Source organism: Gymnodraco acuticeps, unplaced genomic scaffold (assembly GCF_902827175.1).
Source record: "Gymnodraco acuticeps unplaced genomic scaffold, fGymAcu1.1, whole genome shotgun sequence".
NCBI classification, from domain to species: Eukaryota; Metazoa; Chordata; class Actinopteri; order Perciformes; family Bathydraconidae; genus Gymnodraco; species Gymnodraco acuticeps.
This window is the reverse complement of record NW_022990701.1, coordinates 2216136-2242502: the sequence shown is the minus strand read 5'-3', so window position 1 is coordinate 2242502 and position 26367 is coordinate 2216136. Positions and strand designations below refer to the sequence as shown.

Below are 26367 nucleotides of genomic sequence, written 5' to 3'. Positions count from 1 at the left end.
CTGAGGATAATCCGACCAGGGCTTTGTTTGAAGCATACTGATGCCTTAACTCTCTTTCAGGACTTCAGACACCAAAGAGTCAAGATGCGATAAGTAGAACAATATTGTCTAAACAGTATGTAAAGCTCAGTGTTAAAATCTGAAGATGTAATGTTTTTGAAAAAGCTGATTTATTATCAGAGGCCAGGTTTGAAGATTTCCTAATTAGCTAATCTCAAGTAGCCCAGTTGTTGATGATTGTGTTTTTGCACTCTGCCGCATTTAGACTTAACACACAGTGTGAGTCAGTAACAAGTATACACAGAAAGAGGTGAATGTTGTTCACACCTACAGGTTTGATTTGTTTTTTAATCTGTCAGGTCACAGAAAATAACATGTTCTCTGTCTTACAGCTACCACGACATAAAGAGCACTCACATCTTTGTCAAAACCTTTTTTCTATCTCTGATTGGATCAAATGGCAGTATTCAGGTTGCATACAGCTCATATGTGTTTGTGCAATAAACAATGAATGTAGAACCCCTCACAGGCTGCTGTGGAGTTACTGAGCATTGAAGAAGTGATACAAGATTAGTTTTCCATTTTGAAGTCTGGCACCACCTTCAGGACAGAGGTGGAGCAGCAGCCGCCTGATGTTCAGCCCTGCAGTCAGTTATCCCGTAAGGACGACCTAAGATTTGAGCTACAGTCCATTACCAAAATGTTCAGAGTAAGTCCGACATCAGCACATCCTCATCTAGCTGGTCATCATCCAAATCATCTTCATCATCCTTATTATCATCATCATCTTCAGGTTTATCATCTTCTTCATTCTTTGTCTCCAAGTCTTTTTTGAACACCTTTCGCAGTTTGATATTTGGAAGTTTCTTCACGTCACCAGTCCACTCCCTAATCAATGAAATAACACGTCATCAAACTTTGTGGTTTATGAATGATCACGTGCTTAAAGTCACAATTCTATTAAAGAAAAATAATAAATAAATGTCAAACTAAACGAAAAATAAATTCTATAATCTGCCCATACGTAAATACTTTGAATTAACATTTTAAATTCGTTTTTTGTATGATCGGGTTCGTCAAACTGCTAAACTGGATCGCCATGGCTGCTTTTCAAAAACATACATTGTAATAAACAGAAAATAAAATATGTTATTTTCTACCCACTCACCTGAATGTTTTAAGGTTCTTAGCATTTATGATGTCTGGGATCTCTGAAAAAGACAAAATAGGATCATGGAGGACTTTCCAACACTGGAAGTGAGCATGTACTTGTATATGATAGCTTGTACTTGTATATGATAGCTTACACATCTTCCAGCACAGACTAAAAACTCATCTCTTTCGACTCCACTTCGAGCAATACAATTACTAACAAAGCACTCATATACTAACAAAGGACTGGCTTATCTAAAGCCAGTGGAGTAGCACTTGAAATGTGTTGGCTCTATGAAACCTGATGATATGATTCTGTTTTATTCAAGTTTGTATCTTCATGGTCGAACGCACTTATTGTAAGTCACTTTGGATAAAGCGTCAGCTAAATGCAATGTAATGTAAATCATATGAGTGTATATATATATATATATTAATGCTGTCAAAATGATCGCGTTAACGGCGGTAATTCATTTTTGGAATTAATTGCGATAAACATTTATTTAACGCATGCGCAGAATGGCCCGTCCCATACATCCCACCAGTGGCGGCGCCAGGGTATGGCTGGGGTAGGCTACAGCCATACCAAGAAATGGCTTAGCCCCACCATGAGAAATGATGTTAAAGGAAGCAAAATAAAGTCTGCCAACTCGCGCGGAGTAAATTGCACAGACAGCAGTTAGTAGTAAGATTGATTTCAGTAGCCACTTGTCTGGAAATACCGAAGACCAGAAATGGTTTTGAAAACTTTTCTCACGTAGTGATTGTCTTCTCAATAGAACATCTTTGATAATGTCTTCTGGCCAATCAGAATCAAGATAACGGCGTTATGTTGTTGCAGGAAGTCCCGACGGAGAATACTTTTGCTGTAGTACATCTCTATATACATCGATACAACATTACGTGTTGATTTCTATCAACACGTAATGAAATAAGACCCCACGGTTTGATGATTGATAGGTGTGTGGGCTGTCTTTCATTTTGACACCCAGAACAATGTTATAATAAACATGCATACATGCTGTATGTTAAATGGATATATCCGCCTTCTTTCATTTATCTTTCCATTCCCACAACAATATACATAAAGAAATGGCATATTTTGGACATAGTTCAAATGGTGATTAATCTGATTAATTCATTTTTAAGCTGTGATTAATCTGATTCAAATGTTTAATCGTTTGACAGCCCTAATATATATATACACACACACACACATTGACATTATGTGTACTCACCGAACCCGACGTTCTTGTACTGCTCCAGCTCTCGCTCCATGGTTTGTTTGACGACAGCTTCCCTGGCGCCATGGAGACGACCCTGCCGACCTTTGATGCCGTTCACCAGCTCAATTTGCTCCAGTTCAGGTTCAAACCTCTGGAGGTACCTGCACACACACACAAGCTCTGTCAAAATCATATGGTTACAGATGCGTCTTTCTTTGTTTTATGTGTCAATATTGGTATTTATTTTAAACTTGAAAAGACAGGTGGCAAAAACTAAATCAACATAAACCACAAATGTCTGACCTCTCAACAATGTAACAGGCATCTTTTTTGGTGAACGCCGTCTTTTCTGTATCCAAATTCTCCTGAAACCACATCAGCTTCTCACCTGAGAGTTGAGAGACAAATAAAAACAATAAAATGAGTGTTTGATAGAGCATTTTTTTCTTGTATGTGAAAAATTCAAATAACTAATATACATTCATAATACATTTTACATTATATGAATGATTCACATGCATACCTATGCCACTCAGACGTGTTGCTTTGTCTTTATTCGATCTGCAGAATCAGAAGAAAAACAATATAACATTGAGATTGATTAAGAATTAACATTGTTTTGATACTTGGATGTAGGTGGAGGTATGAGAGGATTTTGCAATAATGCTCAAAAGTATTAATTAGTGTTTTTTTAATAGATTTGATAATGAAAAGAAATAAGTTAAAAACAAGTCATGGTTATCGGTGATGGAAGTTTACCAAGTAGAATTGAGTACCTTCATTTAAATGTTACCTTTCACTCCACTACAGTTCAGATATTTGTAATGGTTTCCTATACTTAATGAATCTCTAGCTTACTGATGCAGTAGAGATTCATTACTGATGCAGTAGAGATTCATTACTGATGCAGTAGAGATTCATTACTGACGCAGTAGAGATTCATTACTGATGCAGTAGAGATTCATTACTGATGCAGTAGAGATTCATTACTGATGCAGTAGAGATTCATTACTGACGCAGTAGAGATTCATTACTGATGCAGTAGAGATTCATTACTGATGCAGTAGAGCAGGGGTGGCCAACCAGTCAGAGGTTAAGAGCCACATTTTTTCTATGTTACTGCAAAGAGCCACATCAAACACACAGTCACTGATACCGCTTGTTTCCGTTTTTTGTTTTCTGGAGACAAGATTTCAACCACGTCACTGATGCGTTTTTGTGGCATTGGGATATATATTTTTTAAATCCTCTGGAGCAGAGAGAGGAGCTGTGGATTATTGTTATTGATTAATGCATCAGTGTTTCTTAGGGTCAAAAACACTAAACTCACAACTTAAAATGAAAGCGTTTAGTTTATTTAATAAAAGAGCACATGTTCAATGTGAAAAGTGACAGTAGTTATAGATTATTTGCAATTTGGTGCTATATATATATTTAAAAATAAAATGATATATATATATTTTTTAAAACACCTTGAATATCAGGGGGGTAGGCGGGGCTCCGTTGGCGGGGCGCAGCGCCCCTCCAAGACAATGGTAGGGGAAACACTGGATAATGTTTAATCAACGATAGGTTTCCCCCCCCTAAAAGGTGATTGGTTCACTGCATCGCAGGTATTATTGTGATTGGCTCTTGGGCCACATCAAAATTATACGCGCTGTCATCCTCTCATACTGACACCACACATACACAACATACATAACACGGGACGAAAGTAACGGAGCGATTTTATCCGAGCCTAAACAACTTTGACCGGCCAAATTACGTCAGAATTATCAGCATTCAATACTTAACAGACCTACTACATATCAGGTTTAACTGTCAGGAGTAGCTAGTGTTGTCACGATACCAACATTTTGGTTTCGATACCAAGTCAAGAATTGCGATTCCGATTCTTTTTCGATACTTTTCTTAAAAAAAGGGAAACAGTCTTAAATGTAATTATTGTGCTTTATTTCACAACAGAACCATAACACAAACTTTTAAACAATGAGAACAATAAATAAAATAAATGACAAGAATTCGTATTAAATAAAATTAATAAATGTCTTACAGACAGGCCTCGTGGTGTCCGTAGGCTTGCCCTCACTGTCAGAGATATAGCTCAAATACTTCCACATTTCGCTTCTGGCGTCTTTTTTGTCAACAAGCCGAGGCGCAGCGGCAGTTGCACTCCCACTTGCAACCATGCTTCTCGTTTTCTCACATGCTCTGGCAGCTAGCGCGTGCACGAGAGAGGGGAGGCACTTAGAGCGTGCTTGAGAGGGGAGGGACTTAGAGCGTGCTTGAGAGGGGCGGGACTGCAGGCACGGCTTCAGTGCAGGGAGTGGAAGCAGAGCGTTGAACACACACGGCTCTTATTAAAACGGCGCTTTCTCACCGGAGTACTTTTGCCCGTCATTCTTAAAGTACCGATACTAATGAAACGGAGGAATCGTAACGTTTTTAACGGCAGGGTATCGCGGTACCTTTCAAGTATCGGTACACCGTGCAACACTAGTCAGGAGTCAGTGTCTCTCCCCCAAATTCACACATATAAAAATCGATATGAACTGAAGAGCCGCATGAAACTAGGCAAAGAGCCGCATGCGGCTCGAGAGCCGCGGGTTGGCCACCCCTGCAGTAGAGATTCATTACTGATGCAGTAGAGATTCATTACTGATGCAGTAGAGCAGGGGTGGCCAACCCGCGGCTCTCGAGCCGCATGCGGCTCTTTGCCTAGTTTCATGCGGCTCTTCAGTTCATATCGAATTGTATAGCCTATGTGTGAGTTTGGGGGAGAGACACTGACTCCTGACTAGTGTTGCACGGTGTACCGATACTTGAAAGGTACCGCGATACCCTGCCGTTAAAAACGTTACGATTCCTCCGTTTCATTAGTATCGGTACTTTAAGAATGACGGGGGAAAGTAATCCGGTGAGAAAGCGCCGTTTTAATAAGAGCCGTGTGCGTTCAGCGCTCTGCTTCCATTCCCTGCACTGCAGCCGTGCCTGCAGTCCCGCCCCTCTCAAGCACGCTCTAAGTGCCTCCCCTCTCTCGTGCACGCGCTAGCTGCCAGAGCATGTGAGAAAACGAGAAGCATGGCTGCAAGTGGGAGTGCAACTGCCGCTGCGCCTCGGCTTGTTGACAACAAAGACGCCAGAAGCGAAATTTGGAAGTATTTGAGCTATATCTCTGACAGTGAGGGCAAGCCTACGGACACCACGAGGCCTGTCTGTAAGAAATGTATTAATTGTATTTAATACAAATTATTGTCATTTATTTTATTTATTGTTCTCATTGTTTAAAAGTTTGTGTTATGGTTCTGGTGTGAAATAAAGCACAATAAATTACATTTAATACTGTTTCCCTTTTTTTAAGAAAAGTATCGAAAAATAATCGGAATCGCAATTCTTGACTTGGTATCGAAACCAAAATGTTGGTATCGTGACAACACTAGCTACTCCTGACAGTTAAACCTGATATTTAGTAGGTCTGTTAAGTATTGAATGCTGATAATTCTGACGTAATTTGGCCGGTCAAAGTTGTTTGGGCTCGGATAAAATCGCTCCGTTACTTTCGTCCCGTGTTACTTTCGTCCCGGCTCTCCCTACTTGTGTATGTGTGGTGTCAGGTGTCAGTATGAGAGGATGACAGCCTGTCTAATTTTGATGTGGCCCAAGAGCCAATCACAATAATACCTGCGATGCAGTGAACCAATTTGAGGGGGGGGGGAACCTATCGTTGATTAAACACTATCCAGTGTTTCCCCTACCATTGTCTTGGAGGGGCGCTGCGCCCCGCCAACGGTGCCCCGCGCCCCCCCCTGAAATTCAAGGTGTTTAAAAAATATATATAATTTTTTTTTTTTAAATATATATATAGCACCAAATTGCAAATAATCTATAACTACTGTCACTTTTCACATTGAACATGTGCTCTTTTATTAAATAAACTAAATGCTTTCATTTTAAGTTGTGAGTTTAGTGTTTTTGACCCTAAGAAACACTGATGCATTAATCAATAACAATAATCCACAGCTCCTCTCTCTGCTCCAGAGGATTTTAAAAATATATATCCCAATGCCACAAAAATGACGTGACGTGGTTGAAATCTTGTCTCCAGAAAACAAAAAACTGAAACAAGCGGTATCAGTGACTGTGTGTTTGATGTGGCTCCTTGCAGAAACATAGAAAAAATGTGGCTCTTAACCTCTGACTGGTTGGCCAGCCCTGCAGTAGAGATTCATTACTGATGCAGTAGAGATTCATTACTGATGCAGTAGAGATGAATTACTGATGCAGTAGAGATGAATTACTGATGCAGTAGAGATTCATTACTGATGCAGTAGAGATTCATTGTTCAAACAACCAACAGTATAAACAGTGATTCAAATCCGCGGTATACACAATATCACAAATATAATCAAATTCTGTGGGAAACACTGTATTGGCATATATCAGCAATCTTTAGGTAGTATAAACAGCACCAGAAGTCATGAGTGTTCAAATATAAGTTAATGACAGTGGTGTAAATTACATTTACTCAAGTACTGTACTTAAGAACAATTTTGAGGTACTTTACCCGAGTATTTCAATGTTGTGCTTCTTTGTACTTCTACACTACTAGGTAGAAAATCGTGCTCTTGTACTCCACTACATTTATTTTATATATTTAGTTACTTTACAGATGTGGATTAATGATTTGAAATATAATCAACACTTTAGTTACACATGTAGTGAATTCACTGCAGTATACAAAGTAAATACAATCAGTTGCACCTTTACTAGCTTTGAGAACACATTAATGCATCGATCATTATAATCAAAACACATATATATTATTCAAAAATGGGCCAATCTGCATAATGAGTGCTTTTACTCTTGGTACTTTAAGTACATTTTGATGCTAATACTTTTGTACTTTTACTTGAGAAACATAAGAGGTACTTTATTGCTCCGAATTTGGGACATTTTTGCGTAAATGTTGATTGCAGGACTTTTACTTGTAACAGAGTATTCCTACTATCTGGTTATTCTACTTTTACTCAAGTACAATATCTGAGTACGTCTCCCACCTCTGTTTAATGAGCTGCAGCTGTAAAGATGTCATTGTTATGCTCTCACCTATTCTTCTTTCTCAGTCTGATTTCTTCTCCGGCCAGGTAAGCAGCTTTCCGGCTGTACGGGTGACAAACCTTCTCCGGAGCCTTTCCATTTCCTTTATTAGGCTTCGGCTGAAACACAACAATAAATAACTTGTTAGCTGCCGATTTAAATAGCTACAAGAGTTCATATTACAATTACAGCAATTACAAACCAGTTTTACCATTGTATCTATTCGAAAACACGTGTAGATGCTCCTGTGTTGACAGTCGGACCGGAAGTGGTCCGTCTTCAAATTCCTTCCGGATGTGTTGCGGTGAGAAAAGGTTCCGGATTTCGAAGAGTTTAACAAGGAGGTAACGTGGATCAAGGATGCTTTTTCCTGAATTATTAATTCAGTTTATCGTCAATATGAGGGCAAGGATATGCCAAACACAATGTGATGTTGCTATGCCATTGATAAAACGTATGAATTTGAAATTACACTAAGAACATAGCAGTGTTACACCAAGACGAGAGTAACTGTGTGCTACATTTAAATTAAAACATTTTTTTTTTGCAGAGTAATTTTGTTAATTCATTTCTATGTTTGTCGATAATATAAGTTGGATTTTTAGACACCAGGGACTTTTAAAAGTATGCTTTTCCATATTATGTGTGTTGAAATGGGTTTACCTGTTTGTATGTCAGAGAAAAATCATGTTTGCATCCCATGTGTGTTACTCGTAGAGAACGGTAGCCTACCTGGTGAACAACAGGCCCTCAAGATCTCAAGCATACCTTTGAGAAGATTACCAAACCTGAGAAAAGCAAGAACAGGTATGTGCTCAGTAGGTGTTATGTCAAATGTGAGTTCAGTTTCTGGTTTTGCATCCGTAAAATAGTTGTTGCCCTACCATTTCTACCATAAAACAACGCCGCAAATTAACGTAATTATCGACATACATACATTTTATTAAAGCATCTCTTCATTAAAAAGTGTTTAACAAACTAGATATGAGACAAATGAAAATCAAACAGACCAAGAAAACACAACACAAGTAATGAAAAGATTATCATCTCTACATGTACGGAGACGGTGTTACTGATCAGTCCAGTTCAAGCTGCTCAGAGAGACCAGTTGAGACCAGTCAGGCTTCAGGCTCTGTGCGGTTGTTAGTGAGATGAGATACGAGGAGAGGAACAAGCCCTGGTGTGCTTTAACGTTATCTTCTTAAAATCAAGAACAACTTGTCACTTTAAAGATTCTGTTGATAGTATTTGTGTATAACTCTTTCTGAAATTATTATTTGAGGATGCATCATGATGTGCATTTCAACTTGTTATCAACTAGTTGTTTCATAATATGCTAAAAACTCAAAGCAAAGAACATTCTCATTTTGGTTTGGAAGAACTTGACTGCCCTGCTAAGAGCCCAGACCGTCACACTTGATCAGACAGGATCAATTAAATTATTTTTGCGTAACATCAGGGCCCGAGCTCCCTCATGCTCTTGATGGTCTAAATGCTCTGAAAGGAAGAAAAATCCCTGCAGATGTTTGTCCAGATGTCAATGTACTTTTGGCAATAACAGGTGTCCACACCTTCCTTTGGTGCAACAGGATGTTTCATGAGCATCTGTGATGAGCTCAACTATAACAAAACAAGAAGAAGGAACCCTATAAGCAGTACCTGATATTTTCCGTGGTATCAAACAAAATGTAACCCTCTCAGTTTTTTAGGTTTTTTGTCTTAATATGAAAGAAGTACCCAAAACTTGTACTAAAATACTATATATAATATGGACACACTACTACAACCTTATCTCTATTACAGCATCTGATCACCATGACATTTGGTACACACATTTATCAGAAGCATTTGTCACATGTCATATAGCACCAACATTAAATCACATTTTATACTCGGCCAATATTTTTGTTTATGTCAAAATACCTACAAAAGTAATGACATTTACATCTCAGCTGTACTTTGTGTTTAATTTTTTTTTTAAATCTATAGATATTATACACATTTTTTAAATTTGTTTATTGAGTTGTTTTAATTACATTTGATATATAAAATTAGATTCAAATGTGTTATTTTGAAAAATATAGTTTTTATTTCCATATTACAATGTTATGATGTTTACATCTTGGGGCCTCTTCTCTTTAACATCTACATGCTACCACTGGCTCAGATAATGAAGAACAACAAAATAAGTTACCATAGCTATGCAGATGACACACAAATGTACGTAACAATTTCACCAGGAGACTATGCTCCAATTCAAACACTGAGTAAGTGCATTGAACAAATCAATGACTGGATGTGTCAGAACTTTCTCCAATTAAACAAAGATAAAACTGAGGTAATGGTTTTTGGAGCCAAGGCAGAACGTTTAAAAGTTAGCGCTGAGCTTCAGTCTGCAATGTTCAAAACAACAGATAAAGCCAGAAATCTAGGTGTAGTCATGGACTCTGACCTGAGTTTCAACAGTCACATTAAAACTGTTACTAAATCAGCCTACTATCACCTAAAGAATATATCTAGGATTAAAAGACTAATGTCACAGCAGGATTTGGAAAAACTTGTCCATGCTTTTATCTTCAGTAGACTCGACTACTGTAATGGTGTCTTTACAGGTCTCACTAACAAATCTATTAGGAAGCTGCAGCTGATTCAGAACGCTGCTGCTCGAGTCCTCACTAACACTAAGAAAGTGGATCACATCACTCCAGTTCTGAAGTCTTTACACTGGCTTCCTGTGTGTCAAAGAATAGATTTCAAAATACTGCTGCTGGTTTATAAAGCACTGAATGGTTTAGGCCCAAAATACATTTCCGATCTCCTGCTAAATTATGAACCATCCAGATCTCTCAGGTCTTCAGGGACTGGTCAGCTTTCTGTCCCCAGAGTCAGAACTAAACATGGTAAAGCAGCGTTCAGTTATTATGCTCCAAATATCTGGAACAAACTCCCAGAAACCTGCAGGTCCGCTACAACTCTGACTACTTTTAAATCCAGGCTGAAGACTTTTCTTTTTGTCGCTGCTTTTAATTGAACTATTCATATCTTAAACTGCACTGTAACTTTTATCCATGTATTTTTTCTTTTAATGTTTATTTTATTATCTTTTCTTTTAAATGACTGATTTTAAATGCCATTTTCTTAATGTCTTTCATTTTTTGTAAAGCACTTTGAATTGCCTTGTGTTGAAAAGTGCTATATATATATGCCTTGCCTTACAAAACATATTATAATATTTCCTCACATAATAGTTGGTCTCTAAAATTCTAATTGTTACATTTGAATAGTTTTTGTCTTTCTGTTGTGTTCACCGTCTGAACTTGTTCTGTCTTTTTTTCAGTCGTGTGTGAGGCGTGTGAACTGTGTGACTGGTTTCACCTCCTGGCTCAGTTTGAGTCATGGTTGCCAAATGGGCTCCTGGAGATACCCTACGAAAGCAGACGGAATTACCAACGAGGAGGCTCTAAATACTGTCATTTGCCAGGTGTTTAAACGTATATTTGTACAAGATACAGTCAGTATTTAGATTTTAAAATGGTGGCTGAGTTTGATGATGGGTGGCTTCCAAGCCCCTGGCTGTTTCTGTGATCCCATTGAATGATGGTCTCTGATATGTAGTTCCATTTCATTTAATGGGAAGTGACCTGTGTTCTTCTTGAGAAATGTGTGTTATTAGTCAGCAGCACAGCCTGATATTCCCTTTGTAAGATCACAACATTTTGCATAACTGTCTTTTTGTTTATGAGAACTGTCAACCAGCACTCAGAGGAAGTGTCAAACATGGTTTTTAATGCCATTTCAGATGATCATTGTCACAGTTGATTGGAAACTCAAACCCCTGCCATCGTGTTGAAACCTGTTACCACCTGTTTCTGCTGTGAAGTGAAGAAAACACTGTAGAGACTTTTAAAGTAGACCAGCAGCTTTTATCCACAGGTACCCATTACAGCTTGCCCCTCAAATTCAAGCTTCCTCACCACAAAGCCTGACTTGTAATCCTGAGTTGTATTAAGACACAGATCAAAGAACAAATATGCAAATGTAGCCTCAGAGTTTATTTAGGCAGCAGCAGTTTGACAAGAGATACCCGACCAGCTGGCCCTCACAGAAAATAGTTTGTTCCTTCTTTTAAAGTTTGCTCAGCTTCCCCCTCTGCGGCATACCTCCCCGACAAGAATGTGATTGTGCTGTAGCCGAGGAGCCGTCCGACTTGTGGCAACAGGCACACACAGCCGATTGCATCACATCCGAGAGAGTTATCTGAGTGAGTCTGAGGGTGTGTTAGAAAGTCTTTTTTTTCCCTTCCAGTGAACATGTTTAGTCAGATCAGGAAGTGTGATGCTGTGACAGTAGAGGAGGAAGCAGGCTCACAATGGCACCATGTTTGCTTCTGGGACTGGAAGCATGAGAGGGCCGGGGCTGAAGACCCCTCTGCTGCTGCTGCTGCTGCTGCTGCTGGGCACAGGTATGACACCAGGATCTTTACTCTCCTGTCTCCCCCCTGCTCTCCCCTTTGGGCTTTACTCTACTTTCCTCGCTTTGTGACTGAGTGGAACTTCTGGACTGGAAGGAGTGTGAAAAGTTTTGATAATGAATTCAAAAGATTTGATACATTCGAAGAACTAAAAGTGAAAGTTGGCCCTATGTCACTTCAATCCACTTTTTGTCATAGCTTTGCCGTTTGTAGAAACTCAATCCTTACTCTATTTCAAATGAATCTCTTCTCAAAGTTTGATAAAGCTAAGGTCAGCCAGGAAACCTTTTTTAATCTGTACATATACACCTTAGTCTTTAAGAAACGGTAATTGGATTCCTCTTTTGTGTCAAATCGAGTACATTTTCTTGAACAAAAGGAACTTTTTCTCACAAAGTGAACTCTTCGACTGCGTAACGAAGCTATGTCAGCAACAAATTGCTCAACTTGTTGAATATCTCCTCCTACTCCTTGCTGTTCAATAGCTGCTTTGCAACAGTTTAGATTTGTGTAGCAACCTTTTGGAATCATACAGGCAGAAGTCTTGAGTTCCTGTGTGATGTGACACTTATTCAGATGTTGTGTTAGCAAGTAAACTGGTGAAATCCCTGCAGGAATAACTGTCTTCATTCACATGCGCTTTTCACTTCACTGAAATAAATGTTGCACATGTTTAACTACCTTTTCAGTGACAAGGCAGCGGCATAATATAAAGTGATGGGATGTGTTGAATTTCAGTGTTTTGCCAAGAAGAGGATGATGAAAACGTAGAAGAAGAAGCAGACACAGACATAGAGTATGGGGAGGAGCCCGGAGAAGCAGCGCCAGGGGCTGATGGTGAACCAGAGGTCCCAGGTGAGACATGAATAATATAATACATTTGAAAATAATAATACATGATGTGCCCAAAAGTACACGCTTTGAGGTCTATTCTTTTATTTTATTTTCCTTCTTATTTTCGGGTGTGCAGACAAAATAATTGAGATTCTAACATTTATTTTCATTTTGTTATTATTCTTTTTTTTTCTTCTCACAAATGGTATTATATAGTTTGATATTTTCAGTGACATGGTCGCATAAACAGTGGTGATGAATGAAACATTGTGATAAAAAAACATACAATAATAATAATAACAAAACGAATAAATAAGGCAGTGTGGCGCAGTGGATAGAGCCTTGGTGTTGGGGTCAGGGGGTCACAGGTTCAAACACCTGAACAGAGCACCTTAAACATTGTTTTAAGAATAAATACGATGGGAAAAACAAGCCAAACGATATCCAGTTATGATGCAAACACAAAATCAATATCAAACAAGAATTCATTTAGAAGCAAACACTTTAACCATGACTGCTTTTGTCCAGATGTCTTGAAAGTACTCAATTGTTATTAGTTTTGAGGTTTTTTCTTTTAAAAGATCTTTGTGCATTTCTTTGTTAGGCGTAGAAATAGAACGCAGACATGGTGGAAAGAGGGGTGCTAATGCAACAAAGACCTCAACCTGGAATCAATCTGGGGTTTTTACCTTTTATCCATAAAGCAAACAGGAAGCACATCACTGAACATTTAGGTACTTTTGCACTTTGTTCTAGGAAAAAGCAGCTGCACATTTTAACAGCTACAACTACAACTAATTGTTTCTCATGACAAAAAACATTTTAAAGCAAAAAACATTAAACCAATATTACATAAAGAAAATACAACAATCTTGATTAAGAAAATACAATTTTGTTATAAAGTGCAAGTGACCCATTATGAGAACACTATTCAGTTTGGATTCCACAGGAAATGAGGGTGCGAGCACACAGGGATATCTTAAACATCAGTGTGCTAATGACTTCGTGATTTCCTGTTTCAACATAGTGCTATACGATCTGGAAAAAGCCAGGTCCACGATGAGAGACTTTACAGAAAGAGCAGCAAACTGTACTGTTTGATTTTCTAGGTTTTGATGACTTAATCCTCAGTCTTCAGGGCCCAAGAGTTCAAAGCTTTTAATCTCAATCAGATCCGATCAGATTTTGAAATCCCATTTTTTGTGATCCAGGATCAGACAAGTCGGCCAGATTTTGTCCCTGGAGTTCAAAGCAATTCAGGATAGGATCACCCTGATCCAGATTACGATTTTTCAAGATGACTAGATCCTGAATATCAGCGCTTTAATCCTACTGAGCTCCATCTAGTGGACATGAAAAATAATACAAGGAAGACAAGAGACCACATTGCAGAGACATCTATTGTCCGCAATTACTTTTGAAAGGTGATGACAGATGATGGACTTTTTTTTTGTTGAAGATATTTTTTCTTTAATCTAAATTACATTTGTGATTGACAATCTTTGTTGTGATACTTTCATGAGCATAAACATTTATGTTAACATTTGGTTGAAAACAAAATAGGCCACCACAAACGTGAGCAAAAAATGAAAAATAAAATTGATTTGCCATGAAGGCTAAAAATGGTGTATTATTTCAGTTAACAAACTTTGCCATCTTATTTATATTGAAACATATTTTTAAATCAATTGTACAGTACATTTTGCTCTGGTAATCCACTGGAAATCCACCCCTCTGGTGGGATCAGGATAATCCAGTTTTTTGGGATCAAACTGATCCCAATCCTGTGTTGTCGGTTTGAACTACCCGTTTTGAAGATTTGATCCAGATTAAAGCTTGGATTGGATTTCCTGATCGGATATCAAAGTGATCCTAATCCTGTTTTTTGGTTTTGAACTCCCCAAAATCCAAATCTGATTTGATCAGATTGGGATTAAAAGTTTTGAACTCCTGGGCCAAGAGGATGTTTAGAGATCAAGAACGTTTTTTCTAAGTTAGATTGTCATTTATTTGATAAAAGGAGCTTTTTGTCACTGATGTTCTTTTGTGAGATGGAAATTGTGATTGTTTATAAACTATTAACTCTCTTTCAGGCTTTATGGGTGTCACAGGTCGAGTGGAAGACCTGTGAGGGGTCATAGTCAATAGGCTGAGTGCTCATTGGTTACTTGTAGGAGTGTTGACGAATAAAAAAACATTATTAGGATGTGCACAGATTATATGGTCTGGATAGATATGAAAAACGTTTTATGCTCAAAGTATTTGCAGAAATGTTTCAGGCTGACCTTATTTCTATCTGGTCCTCTCACTGCATTCACAGTCTTTGTCAATAGAGTTGCCGCTTTTAATCAGATATATAGGAATGGCCGAATATAGGAATACATACATCTGTGACATAAATAGAAGTAAAGACACAGATGGTAGTTTTGTGTTTCGGTTGACTTTTGTTCTCCTGTTTCTCTGGACGACACTATCGGCTTTTCATTTTGGTCAAACATGCTGTCGAGGTTCGCCTTCTTTCGTATATTTGAACCTGGTCTTGCCTGCACAAAATGAAAGGAAAGGCTTCCTACAAGTCACAACGTGTTGAAACCCTTTTTTGAGCAGGGAGCTGTTCCAGCAGCTTACTGTAATGGCTGTGGTTTTCAAATCAGACATAGTGTAAAGGCTCTGACGTCTTTAAACGGCGATGAACCCTGTGGCTATAATAACCGGAAATGAATACAGCTGTCCCCTTTGTTAATGGCCACTGTCAACAATAAAACGTATGTCTGCTGAATTGAGGTGTTAAAGGTCACATATTATGCAAAACCCACTTTTTCATGTCTTTTTATACATCAATGTGTCCCCTCTGTGTAAAAGATTCAGAAAGTTTCAGGACAAAAGATTCTCTCTCTTTTTGTCCACTTTGTGATTTCACAATGTTTTTTGGGTTGTGTAACCAAGGTAACCCCCACCTTATCACCTGAATCTCCCCCTAGAGCACCATTGTGTTTTTTAAAAACCAAACATCTCTCAGAGGCAGAGACATGTTTTGTATATATCTGAGACCTATAATATATTGTTGAAAAAGAGTATGATAGGGGACCTTTAAAACACACATGTAAATAAGAAGTGTTACTCTACGAATGTCCTGATGATGAAGTGCCTCTCTCTCTCTGTCTGTAGATGTTTCTGAATCCACTCTACCTCCGGACCTCACCACAACATATTTAGATGGTAAGTCAGCTTTTATTCTGAATGGTGCTGTTTCTGAGGAAAAGCCCAACATCTTAACCTACCCTCAGGAAAGGTTTTGAACATACTGAGAGCACCACGTCCTACAATGCTCATGCTTTACTTGATTATTTTGTTTGCCATTAAATTTATTTGATCTTTTTTTTGGGGAGAATATATGATAATGGATTTTTTATTAAATTAATGTTTTATAGTAAACACGAATTAAAAGAAACACAAAGTAACACAAAAAACCATGAAAAGCAGCATTCCTTGAATTAATGCACTTCTATGTCACATTGTGGGACATAGTAGTAGAGAGAAGTAAAACATGAGTTAGTACTCGCATGAAGTTTCAGAAAAATCATCCAACTTTCCTCTGCTGTTGTTTCCAGTTGAAACTACCATTGGAGAAGAGCAGGATGGCTCCAGGCTCTATAATGGTATGTCAGACCAACCATGGCCTCACATACCTGCACATTTACAGACCTACTGTAAATGTAACGATCATTTACTCCTTGTATTAATCCTTTAATGACAGAAAATTGCAGCAGAACACATTTATTAAAGATTACGCATCGTATAGAAATGCCCAAATAAAGCTATTTAAATCTTTGATCCCTGGTCAAGGTTATACAAAGGACTGCAATCAACTAAAACTAAAAAAGTGCAAGTTGGAAAAGGTAAGGAAAAGATGGATGACTGTTTATACTTTTCAACAGAGGACTTCAACACTACGGATTCGACCGACCTAGAGCCGGATGAGGGTCTGGGTCTGCTCATCATCCTGATCCCTGTGGTGCTGGTGGTCCTCATCATCGCCTTCATCGTTTTCTGCATCTTCATCAACCGCAGGTGGAAACAAAATCAGATCAATCAAGGTATGTCTATCACGAGAGGGAACACGTACTATATAACATGTGCGATATTATTATTATTAATAATGTTCGATAAATAACGTGCAATTACTTAACTACCACTACGGTTTTTGCACTACTAAATAATGTTAACATTAATTATGTGACTGTCTATGTTTCCTGTAGTTATTGAATTGCTCTTTTTACTGCACTGTTAGTGTACCATTTTATTATTATTGTGCTGCTGTGTTTATTGTATTTTTGTAACTCTGGCACAACAATTTCCTTCGGGATGAATAAAGTCTTATCTTATCTTACCAATGGACAATTAGGGTTATTTTGCTTTTATTTGCAGACATTTCTAATAGGATCAATGTATTTATTTCTGTTCAGAAGTTTAAACAATTTTCTATAAAATAATAGTGGCATCTGTCCACAGTGAATATGTGTACCATAATGTCAAATGTTCCTCTACTGTCATGAAACTTTTTTAATTAAAGTGTTTCAGTCTTAAAACGTATACACATATATATGTTTCTGGATAATTTGAGCGTTACATAGGAAAGTATATTTCCTATAATATTGAGGAACTGACCTTATTCGTGCTAAAAACAACTCTGCAACTTATCAACACTTGTTATTATACACTGAACAAAAATATAAATGCAACACTTTTGTTTTTGCTCCCATTTTTCATGAGATGAACTCAAAGATTTAAAACATTTTCTATATACACAAAATAACCATTTCTCTCAAATATTGTTCACAAATCTGAAAAAATCTGTGATAGTGAGCACTTCTCCTTTGCCGAGATAATCCATCCCACCTCACAGGTGTGGCATATCAAGATGCTGATTAGACAGCATGATTATTGCACAGGTGTGCCTTAGGCTGGCCACAATAAAAGGCCACTCTGAAACGCGCAGTTTTGCTTTATTGGGGGGTCTGGGGGGGGTCCGAAAACCAGTCAGTATCTGGTGTGACCACCATTTGCCTCACGCAGTGCAACACATCTCCTTCGCATAGAGTTGATCAGGTTGTTGATTGTGGCCTGTGGAATGTTGGTCCACTCCTCTTCTATGGCTGTGCCAAGTTGCTGGATATTGGCAGGAACTGGAACACGCTGTCGTATACGCCGATCCAGAGCATCCCAAACATGCTCAATGGTGACATGTCCGGTGAGTATGCTGGCCATGCAAGAACTGGGATGTTTTCAGCCTCCAGGAATTGTGTACAGATCCTTGCAACATGGGGCCGTGCATTATCATGCTGCAACATGAGGTGATGGTCGTAGATGAATGGCACAACAATGGGCCTCAGGATCTCGTCACGGTATCTCTGTGCATTCACAATGCCATCAATAAAATGCACCTGTGTTCGTCGTCCATAACATACGCCTGCCCATACCATAACCCCACCACCACCATGGGCCACTCGATTCACAACATTGACATCAGAAAACCGCTCACCCACACAACGTCACACACGCTGTCTGCCATCTGCCCTGAACAGTGAAAACCGGGATTCATCCGTGAAGAGAACACCTCTCCAACGTGCCAGACGCCATCGAATGTGAGCATTTGCCCACTCAAGTCGGTTACGACGACGAACCGGAGTCAGGTCGAGACCCCGATGAGGACGACGAGCATGCAGATGAGCTTCCCTGAGACGGTTTCTGACAGTTTGTGCAGAAATTCTTTGGTTATGCAAACCGATTGTTGCAGCAGCTGTCCGAGTGGCTGGTCTCAGACGATCTTGGAGGTGAACATGCTGGATGTGGAGGTCCTGGGCTGGTGTGGTTACACGTGGTCTGCGGTTCTGAGGCCGGTTGGATGTACTGCCAAATTCTCTGAAACGCCTTTGGAGACGGCTTATGGTAGAGAAATGAACATTCAATTCACGGGCAACAGCTCTGGTGGACATTCCTGCTGTCAGCATGCCAATTGCACGCTCCCTCAAAACTTGCGACATCTGTGGCATTATGCTGTGTGATAAAACTGAAGAGTGGCCTTTTATTGTGGCCAGCCTAAGGCACACCTGTGCAATAATCATGCTGTCTAATCAGCATCTTGATATGCCACACCTGTGAGGTGGGATGGATTATCTTGGCAAAGGAGAAGTGCTCACTATCACAGATTTTTTCAGATTTGTGAACAATATTTGAGAGAAATGGTTATTTTGTGTATATAGAAAATGTTTTAGATCTTTGAGTTCATCTCATGAAAAATGGGAGCAAAAACAAAAGTGTTGCATTTATATTTTTGTTCAGTGTATATATATATATAACTACTAAATGACTCAACTTTTTAAGCCTTGGATCTTTTAAGTTAAAGATGTGTTTGAATACTGTAATGCCTCGGTGGCCCAATATGTTATCCTTGTTTTATTTTATGGTCTTTTTATTACAATTGATCTTCATTAACTGTGTTTATGTACGCACCAAATACACCAAGGCAAGTTCCTCGTATATATAAACCTGTTTGGCAATAAACCTGTTTCTGATTCTGATAAAGAGCCATGTTTTTATTCTCATAGAGCTGAGGAAAGAGGATCCATATTTGGACGGGTCCAGTACAGAGAAGGTTCCTATGTAAGTATGGATACTTTTACTTCTTCTCTAATCATTTGAAGAACTCTTATTAAACTCTTCAAGGTTTATTTATTATGTTTACAACCATGTTAACAAGATGTTAGGTTTTCAATATGCATACAAGTGTGAGTAATTTGTAGTTATTATAAACACAAGCCGACTACAGATACCGACAGCTGGTGTCAGAAACATTGAAGTTAATTTGCTCACCTTGGTTTTTTGTGTGGATTATTTGATCGTGTTGAAACTTTGTACCTTCCAGGCCCATGTTTGAGGAAGACGTGCCCTCTGTGCTCGAGCTAGAAATGGAAGAGTTAGACAATTGGATGAGAAAGGATGGTGAGTATCTTTCTAACATAGAGCTGTAGCATATACATATGTATGTGAGGTGGGAAGTAGTGGAGTACAAATACTTCGTTACTGTACTTAAGTACATTTTTCTGGTATCAGTACTTTACTCCACTACTTTAATCTGTGTTTGGTGGCGTGATCATTATTATTTAGCCTGTTGATTTGAACACGATCCGTGTATCCATCATTTCCTGGTCTTCTCTAAAGAAGAGGGACCAATGGAAACGTTGTCATGTTGCCGTTGTTCAGCATGGAAACATTCATTAGCTAACAATGACATTATTGTTCTATTAATATAAAGGGAGGTCAGGTACTCTTTAAAACAGCTGCTAGTTATGGGTACTTTTTATTTAAGTACATTTCGAAGCCCATACTTCTTTACTTTTACTTGAGTAAAGAAGTTTAGTCAGTACTTCTACTTTTACCAGAGTATTTTTAAACACGAGTATCTGTACTTCTACTTGAGTAAAGGATGTGCGTTCTTTTGCATCTCTGTATATACGTATAGACACGTATGTGCTTTATTTCCTAAAACTTCAGTTATTTCGCAGAGCATAATTAATAATATAAAATATATTCATGAAATAAATTCAGATTTGTTGCCGGATTAAATTGACACATCAATAATTGTGATTTTACCATATTATTATATCCATTGTTCTGAAGCGGTCTTTTCTGTGTCATGAATAGCTCCTTTTTTTGGTAACCTCTTTCAAGATGTTCCCTGTGGTTCCAGAAATAAAACTTCAAAAATGGAAACCACTTTTTTAGCAAGAGCCAGATTCGTTTTTGGAGTTTACCCAGCAGAGGTCGCTGTAGCTCTTATTGTTCAGACTTGTCTGGTGTGAGTCAGTGGTTTTACACACTGTATATTTCTTAGTGTGAGGGTTAAGTGAATATATTAGTCATTACATTACATTACATTACATTGCATTTAGCTGACGCTTTTATCCAAAGCGACTTACAATAAGTGCGTTCGTCCAACAAAATACACCTTGAAGAAAACAGAATCATATAAGTACATCAGGTTTCATAGAGCCAAACATTTCAAGTGCTACTCAACTGGCTTTAGAAAAGCCAGTCCTTTATTAGTATAAAAGTGCTTCGTTAATAGTTCTATCGCTCGAAGTGGAGTCGAAAGAGATGAGTTTTCAGTTTGTGCCGGAAGATGTGTAAGCTATCTGCCGTCCTGATGTCAATGGGGAGCTCATTCCATCATCCTGGAGCCAGGACAGCAAACCCACGTGTTTTCGCCGTTGGGAACTTGGGTCCCCCTCGCAGCGAGGGCGCAGCGAGTCGTTTGGCTGATGCAGAGCGTAGTGCACGCGCTGGGGTGTACGGTTTAACCATGTCCTGGATGTACGAAGGGCCAGATCCATTCGCAGCATGGTAAGCAAGTACCAGTGTCTTGAAGTGGATTCTAGCAGTTACCGGAAGCCAGTGAAGGGAGCGGAGGAGCGGAGTGGTGTGGGAGAATTTAGGAAGGTTGAAGACCAGACGAGCCGCTGCATTCTGGATGAGCTGCAGAGGTCGGATGGCACATGCAGGTAGACCAGCCAGGAGGGAGTTGCAGTAGTCTAGGCGTGAGATGACGAGAGCCTGGACCAGAACCTGAGTCGCTTTCTGTGTCAGCTGGGGACGTATCTTCCTGATGTTGTAAAGCGTGTATCTGCAGCAACGGGTTGTAGCAGCGATGTTTGCAGTGAAGGACAGGTTGTTATCTAGGGTCACACCCAGATTCCTTGCAGTCTGAGTCGGGGAAAGTCATCTCATGTGGTTTGTTTTTCAGATAATCCTGCAGAAGACTCTAAACATTTATGAATCTACTTATGGTGAGCATGATTTACACTTACACGTATGTCCAGTTTATAAACACATGCAGATGTTAGTCAGTTTCTTGTCATTTATCCGTCAAGACCAGAGAGATAGTCTCATAACTTATAAAATTCACTATTAATATTAATATGAAATCAACTTTTTGATGTATTTTACTTTAAAATGTTGTTTTCAGATATTCAAACAAATCTTAATGCATACAATAAAGTATATTTGTATGTATTAACTGTATCATATGTATGAATAATTTTATTTTCACTCCTGCTCTTCTGTGGCAAAGTTGCTAAATCATAAGTCTGTGTCACAGCAAGAGTAATTGTGCTTCAGGCAAACTTCCTGCAGGTGTTCCTTCAACCCACTTCTGTTTTTAACTTTATTAGCTTTTTCTCACATCCCCTTTTACATCAACAGTATTGATAAGGATTTATATAAACAAATCATCACTGAGTATGTTTAATAATAAATCCAATCAGACTCAAATCATAATAAAAACAACACAAACAATAACCAATAAGTATTAAATCCTTCAATTGTTAATGTTAATGGCCCTCTTTAATGTTTTTCTTTTTATCAATCCATTAAAAGTTCGCTGTTCTAATCTCTTATTATGTATGTTTTCTCTGAAGTTCATCTTGTCATCCAGCATGCAGTGGGATCCTTTTTAAAAACATCTCATTGTAATTTCTTCATTTGCTGCTTTAAGTAGAATTTGTAACAGGAACATTTTCCCCTGAAAATTACAAAAGTCAAAGTCAAGTCAAAGTCAACTTTAATGTCAATCTTACTCAGTTTGTGTTTACAGACAGAGACGTTTCCAACAATCCCGAATATAAAATGATACAATATACAGATATATATAAAAATATGTATAACACACATTAAGATACACAACAATCAATACAAAATACTCTCACTTCAATATCAATATCTTTGGTGCAATATTGTCCATAGAATGTGCATTTATTGCAGATTGTCCATAGCAGCGTCTATTGAATTATCTCACTATAAATACGCCCACATCATCAACATAAACATCTACCTTACACAATAATGCGAACACAAACAGATCAACAGTGGACTTTGGCTCTTTCCAAACAGTTTGCGTTTCCTGCCAGCCCGTGTTTGTTGTGATGCACCAGCTGGTTTCAGTATGGCTGATGAACTGTGACCCTCTCCTCATTTCACATGGTACTTATTGAGAGCCCAAACACTCCTAACACCTGCTAGTGATTACAGCAGGCATGCATGGGAGTGTGGTGCAACCTAACCCCGGGATAGTCTCTGTTTCTGGAGGTCTGGAGGGAGGTCATGGTCCACTTCACTTACTGTTGACCAACATCCTTTACACATGGCTTTTTCCCAGGATTTTATCGCTAACACTGAGTAAGGGTTAGAGGTTACTTTCATTCACTGTGGAGGCCCTCTGCACACACTGGGTTACACAAGAGATCTCAAAACAAAAGTTAATGTTACTGCTGCTGCGGTGGCGTGTTGCAGCCGCTCTGCACTGTTTGTCAGAGCCGTGAAATGTCACTGTAACTTGAGCAAATTAAAGAAAGCTTATAAAATGGTGTTGAAACTGCTTAAAAAAGCAGGTTTTGAAACCTGCCAATTACACTGCACTGGAACAAGTTGAGCCATAGTGGATCTACTCCCGTGAGAAACATGGTTTAGTGAAAGTCGAAAAATTCAAGGGTGGGTAGAGAAACACTGTAGGAGAAGTACTATAAAATAGCTACTTGAGTCAAAGTTTAAAAAACGATGTCGTAAAAAAAACTACTCCAGTACTGAGTGATTTCATTAGAGGCATTATATTCCATCCATGGATTACATGCATACAGTTTTATCAGCAAGTACTAACAAACATGCAGAGAAAAAGTGTCTCACCAGCAGCATCAGACAAACGTCAAAAGGGTTTAATTTCTTAATTAAAAAAAGAGGAAAAACATCATGAATCCTCACAGAGAGCCTTGAATGAAGTCTGCAGTGTGTGTTTGCTGCATGTACTCTGGCTGTCATTGAGGTAGTGCTGAGAAATATCTAGAGGTAAATATATTGGAAGCAAATGGCTAGAAGTGTGTTGCCTCATATCAAAGTAGGAGAAGGTATAGCAATTAGTACTAAATAGTAATGTGTAAGTCCCATATGTTTTTATTTCAAATGTACTTCAGTAAAACATTTTCTGCAAAACAACAAAAATACTGAAGAACATACAACTGAGTTAATATAAAGTACTATTATCCACCGCCTGAAAACTTTGTTCAAACCTAATTACGGAAAATGTACTAAATCAGTTAAGCAAAACTGTCACACAATGCTTTTGTCACAAGAGTTCAGAGATACAGATCGCTCACATGATTTATTTTCTGCAGGTTAACAAAGGACACACGGTGAACAATGCAGCGATGCCGACGTGGACGATCTGACCGTCCTCCAATCATCCGGCAGCATCTGTGACCACGGGGACTCATTTGACTGCCAGGAAAATACATCACAACACTTCAAGGACACTTTCATTGCTACAGTAAAACAATCAACAAGAAGAACTTGTTCTTAATACAGTGGACAACATATGGACTTAAATCTGCTTAAATAGTGACTGTCGGATCAGTGTTGTGTCTTTTTAATGTGTGGTTTATGTCATGCATTGCAATACTTTTATTTAGCTGACAATGTTATCCCTGGCAAGTTCTAATAAGTGCATTCAATGTGAGTAAAGCCAAAATATTGCAAGAATCAAGCTATTACATTATCATCACCATGCTGATATACTTAAGGTGCCACATTTAGAGACTATAAGTGATGAGAAAGTTTTATTTTTATTTTTTAATATCATGCCCAGGTGCAGTTCCAACAGATGAGTTTTCGGTCTGTGATGGAGGATGTGTAGGTGATATGATTGATTTAGAAACTGTCAAGTAGTAATCTGTAATAATCCATAATAATGCAGAGTATTTTCTGCCTCGATGAATCAGACCGAGTTTAAAGAACACGGTGTAGCTACCAACTATTCTTTTTTCTGTATTCATACTTTTAAAAGAGTATAGCTGTCATCTTGTTAACTCCTCACAGATATGACTGCTGTCGGCCCCTGAACGCCTCTCTGTTGTGTTTCACTGCCCCTGAACGCCTCTCTGTTGTGTTCACTGCCGGTCCCTCCAGCTGCAGGTTTTAACTGGGAAATATCCTGTTGAGGGACGCAGGCATGCATGACAGAGGGCCACTCCTTTTCATGCCTGTGCGGAGCTGCTGAGGAGAAAGTGTGTTTTATTCAGAGACTGAAATCTCTCTAAGTGTGAAATCAGTCGCACTCTATTTCGGAGTCTTTTGATAAATGATTACCCGTCGCAGAAAATAACTCTCTAAAAGCTGCTGCTGCTGATAAGAATTCCATCTCTTGCAGTAGATTATACTTTGTGTCTACAGATGCTGTTCGGATGTTTTGTTTCCAGTTTTGGCCTAAAAGTGTTGAATCTAAGCGCTCCTGACACTGATCTTAGCGTCAGTGCAACTTTCTCTACACGTTCATCAGTATTTTTGCAGGACCTTGCAGTGTAAATATGAGAATACAGAATACCAAAAGATATTGTTTTTAAGGAATGTAAATATTTCAAATGGGCTGTAGCCCTGTTGTTGTTTTGCTGATGAAGATTTGAATACAATTTGAATTGATAAAATCTCTTGATAATATCATGATGGTGTTATGACACTAGGAATGGCAATGTTGCTCGGCCCGACACTTTGTTTTACACTGAGATATAATATAAACTATTAACTGGATTTATTTAACTTATGTACAGACGTTTAATGTTCCCAGAGGGTAAAACTCTTCGATTCATTGCTAAAAGATCATGAATGTACAGCGTTCATGCCCCTCTCAAGATCAATTATAATATGAAAGTTGTATTTAATGTACTAATTTGGTGATATTTTGCATTTCATCTTTAGCAGGTCAAATGTTTACTTTTCTTTATGACTTAATACTGTACCTGCAAAAATAGGTGTAAGTTGTGCTACATGCTAGTTAGCACTTTTGCTAATGCTAAGATGAAGAACATGGTAAACCTGTTACACATATTCATCTTACTAAGGCCTTCGTGAGACTGCTGACATTTGATCTCAAAGCACAACTCGACTCTTAGTCTTGTACATGGTGTCTTATGTAGAAAACCTACATTATTTGTTCTAAATAATGAAGATTAATGGTGTAGTCAACTAATTTAATACCTTTCAATTCTTCATAATGGTTTAAAAAAATAACAGAACATTAGATACAAAACATCCGGCTGAAAGTGTCTTTTATCTGTTCTGAATGTCTAAAGGAATTCAAATCAGTGGAGGGTCTGAGGGAGCGAGAGCAGACAGGCCGTACAAACCAATGAATACAAATGAGAAAGACTCGCTCCATTGTCTCTCTTTCTCTCATTAGATTTCTAGACAGCATTTTAATGTCTCGCCTGGTGAGGTCTGGCCGGTCACTGCTGACTAAACAGGCATTTTCATAAACCACTAGTAAGGCATACAAGGAAATACTGAGGTACCTTTTACACAGATATTTCAAGCCTGTTGTCTTTAGTTTGGAAGTGATTTAGGTATCTGAAATCATACCTAAACGTTTGTCTGGTTACATTTTAGACCTGTTTCTTTAGTCACGTTTTTTAATAGATTTTAAAAATAAGAAATACTAACCTAAGTGCATTGCGTGAATATGATTCAGTGAAACTCTGGGGTGATTTA

The 26367-nt window shown here is 38.5% G+C and overlaps 2 protein-coding genes across 4 annotated transcripts; one reads left to right on the top strand and one right to left on the bottom strand.

Annotated features, from left to right (window-relative positions):
- Positions 1–330: 330 nt before the first annotated feature.
- Positions 331–8192, bottom strand: tma16 (translation machinery associated 16 homolog). The gene is made up of 8 exons (XM_034231225.1): positions 8139–8192; positions 7687–7845; positions 7485–7594; positions 2902–2939; positions 2682–2766; positions 2391–2539; positions 1169–1211; positions 331–888 (listed from the first exon to the last, which is right to left on the bottom strand). The coding sequence occupies exons 1-8, from the start codon at positions 8175–8177 to the stop codon at positions 705–707; spliced, it is 807 nt and encodes a 268-aa protein (XP_034087116.1). The 5' UTR covers positions 8178–8192; the 3' UTR covers positions 331–704.
- Positions 7663–26031, top strand: tmem154 (transmembrane protein 154). 3 transcript variants are annotated; one of them, XM_034231227.1, is made up of 12 exons: positions 7663–7819; positions 8193–8282; positions 10813–10956; positions 11781–11937; positions 12685–12801; positions 15949–15999; positions 16392–16439; positions 16719–16877; positions 19389–19443; positions 19706–19782; positions 21584–21626; positions 24003–26031. In XM_034231227.1, the coding sequence occupies exons 4-11, from the start codon at positions 11853–11855 to the stop codon at positions 21613–21615; spliced, it is 624 nt and encodes a 207-aa protein (XP_034087118.1). In that variant the 5' UTR covers positions 7663–7819; positions 8193–8282; positions 10813–10956; positions 11781–11852; the 3' UTR covers positions 21616–21626; positions 24003–26031. The 3 variants fall into 3 exon arrangements, with proteins under 3 accessions (XP_034087118.1, XP_034087117.1, XP_034087119.1); XM_034231226.1 differs by having other exon boundaries at positions 10813–11937; XM_034231228.1 differs by lacking the exons at positions 7663–7819; positions 8193–8282; positions 10813–10956; positions 16392–16439 and having other exon boundaries at positions 11611–11937.
- Positions 26032–26367: the final 336 nt, after the last annotated feature.

Bases quoted from the DNA above. Each gene is read 5' to 3' on its own strand.
- tma16 (XM_034231225.1), bottom strand. From the start codon at position 8,177: ATGGGATGCAAACATGATTTTTCTCTGACATACAAACAG. The intron at 7,595-7,686 runs GTAAAACTGGTT...GTTGTGTTTCAG, and splicing joins GTTTTCGAATAGATACAATG to CCGAAGCCTAATAAAGGAAA. The intron at 2,767-2,901 runs GTATGCATGTGA...CTCAACTCTCAG, and splicing joins AACACGTCTGAGTGGCATAG to GTGAGAAGCTGATGTGGTTT.
- tmem154 (XM_034231227.1), top strand. From the start codon at position 11,853: ATGTTTGCTTCTGGGACTGGAAGCATGAGAGGGCCGGGGCTGAAGACC. The intron at 16,000-16,391 runs GTAAGTCAGCTT...TGTTGTTTCCAG, and splicing joins CACCACAACATATTTAGATG to TTGAAACTACCATTGGAGAA. The intron at 19,444-19,705 runs GTAAGTATGGAT...TGTACCTTCCAG, and splicing joins AGTACAGAGAAGGTTCCTAT to GCCCATGTTTGAGGAAGACG.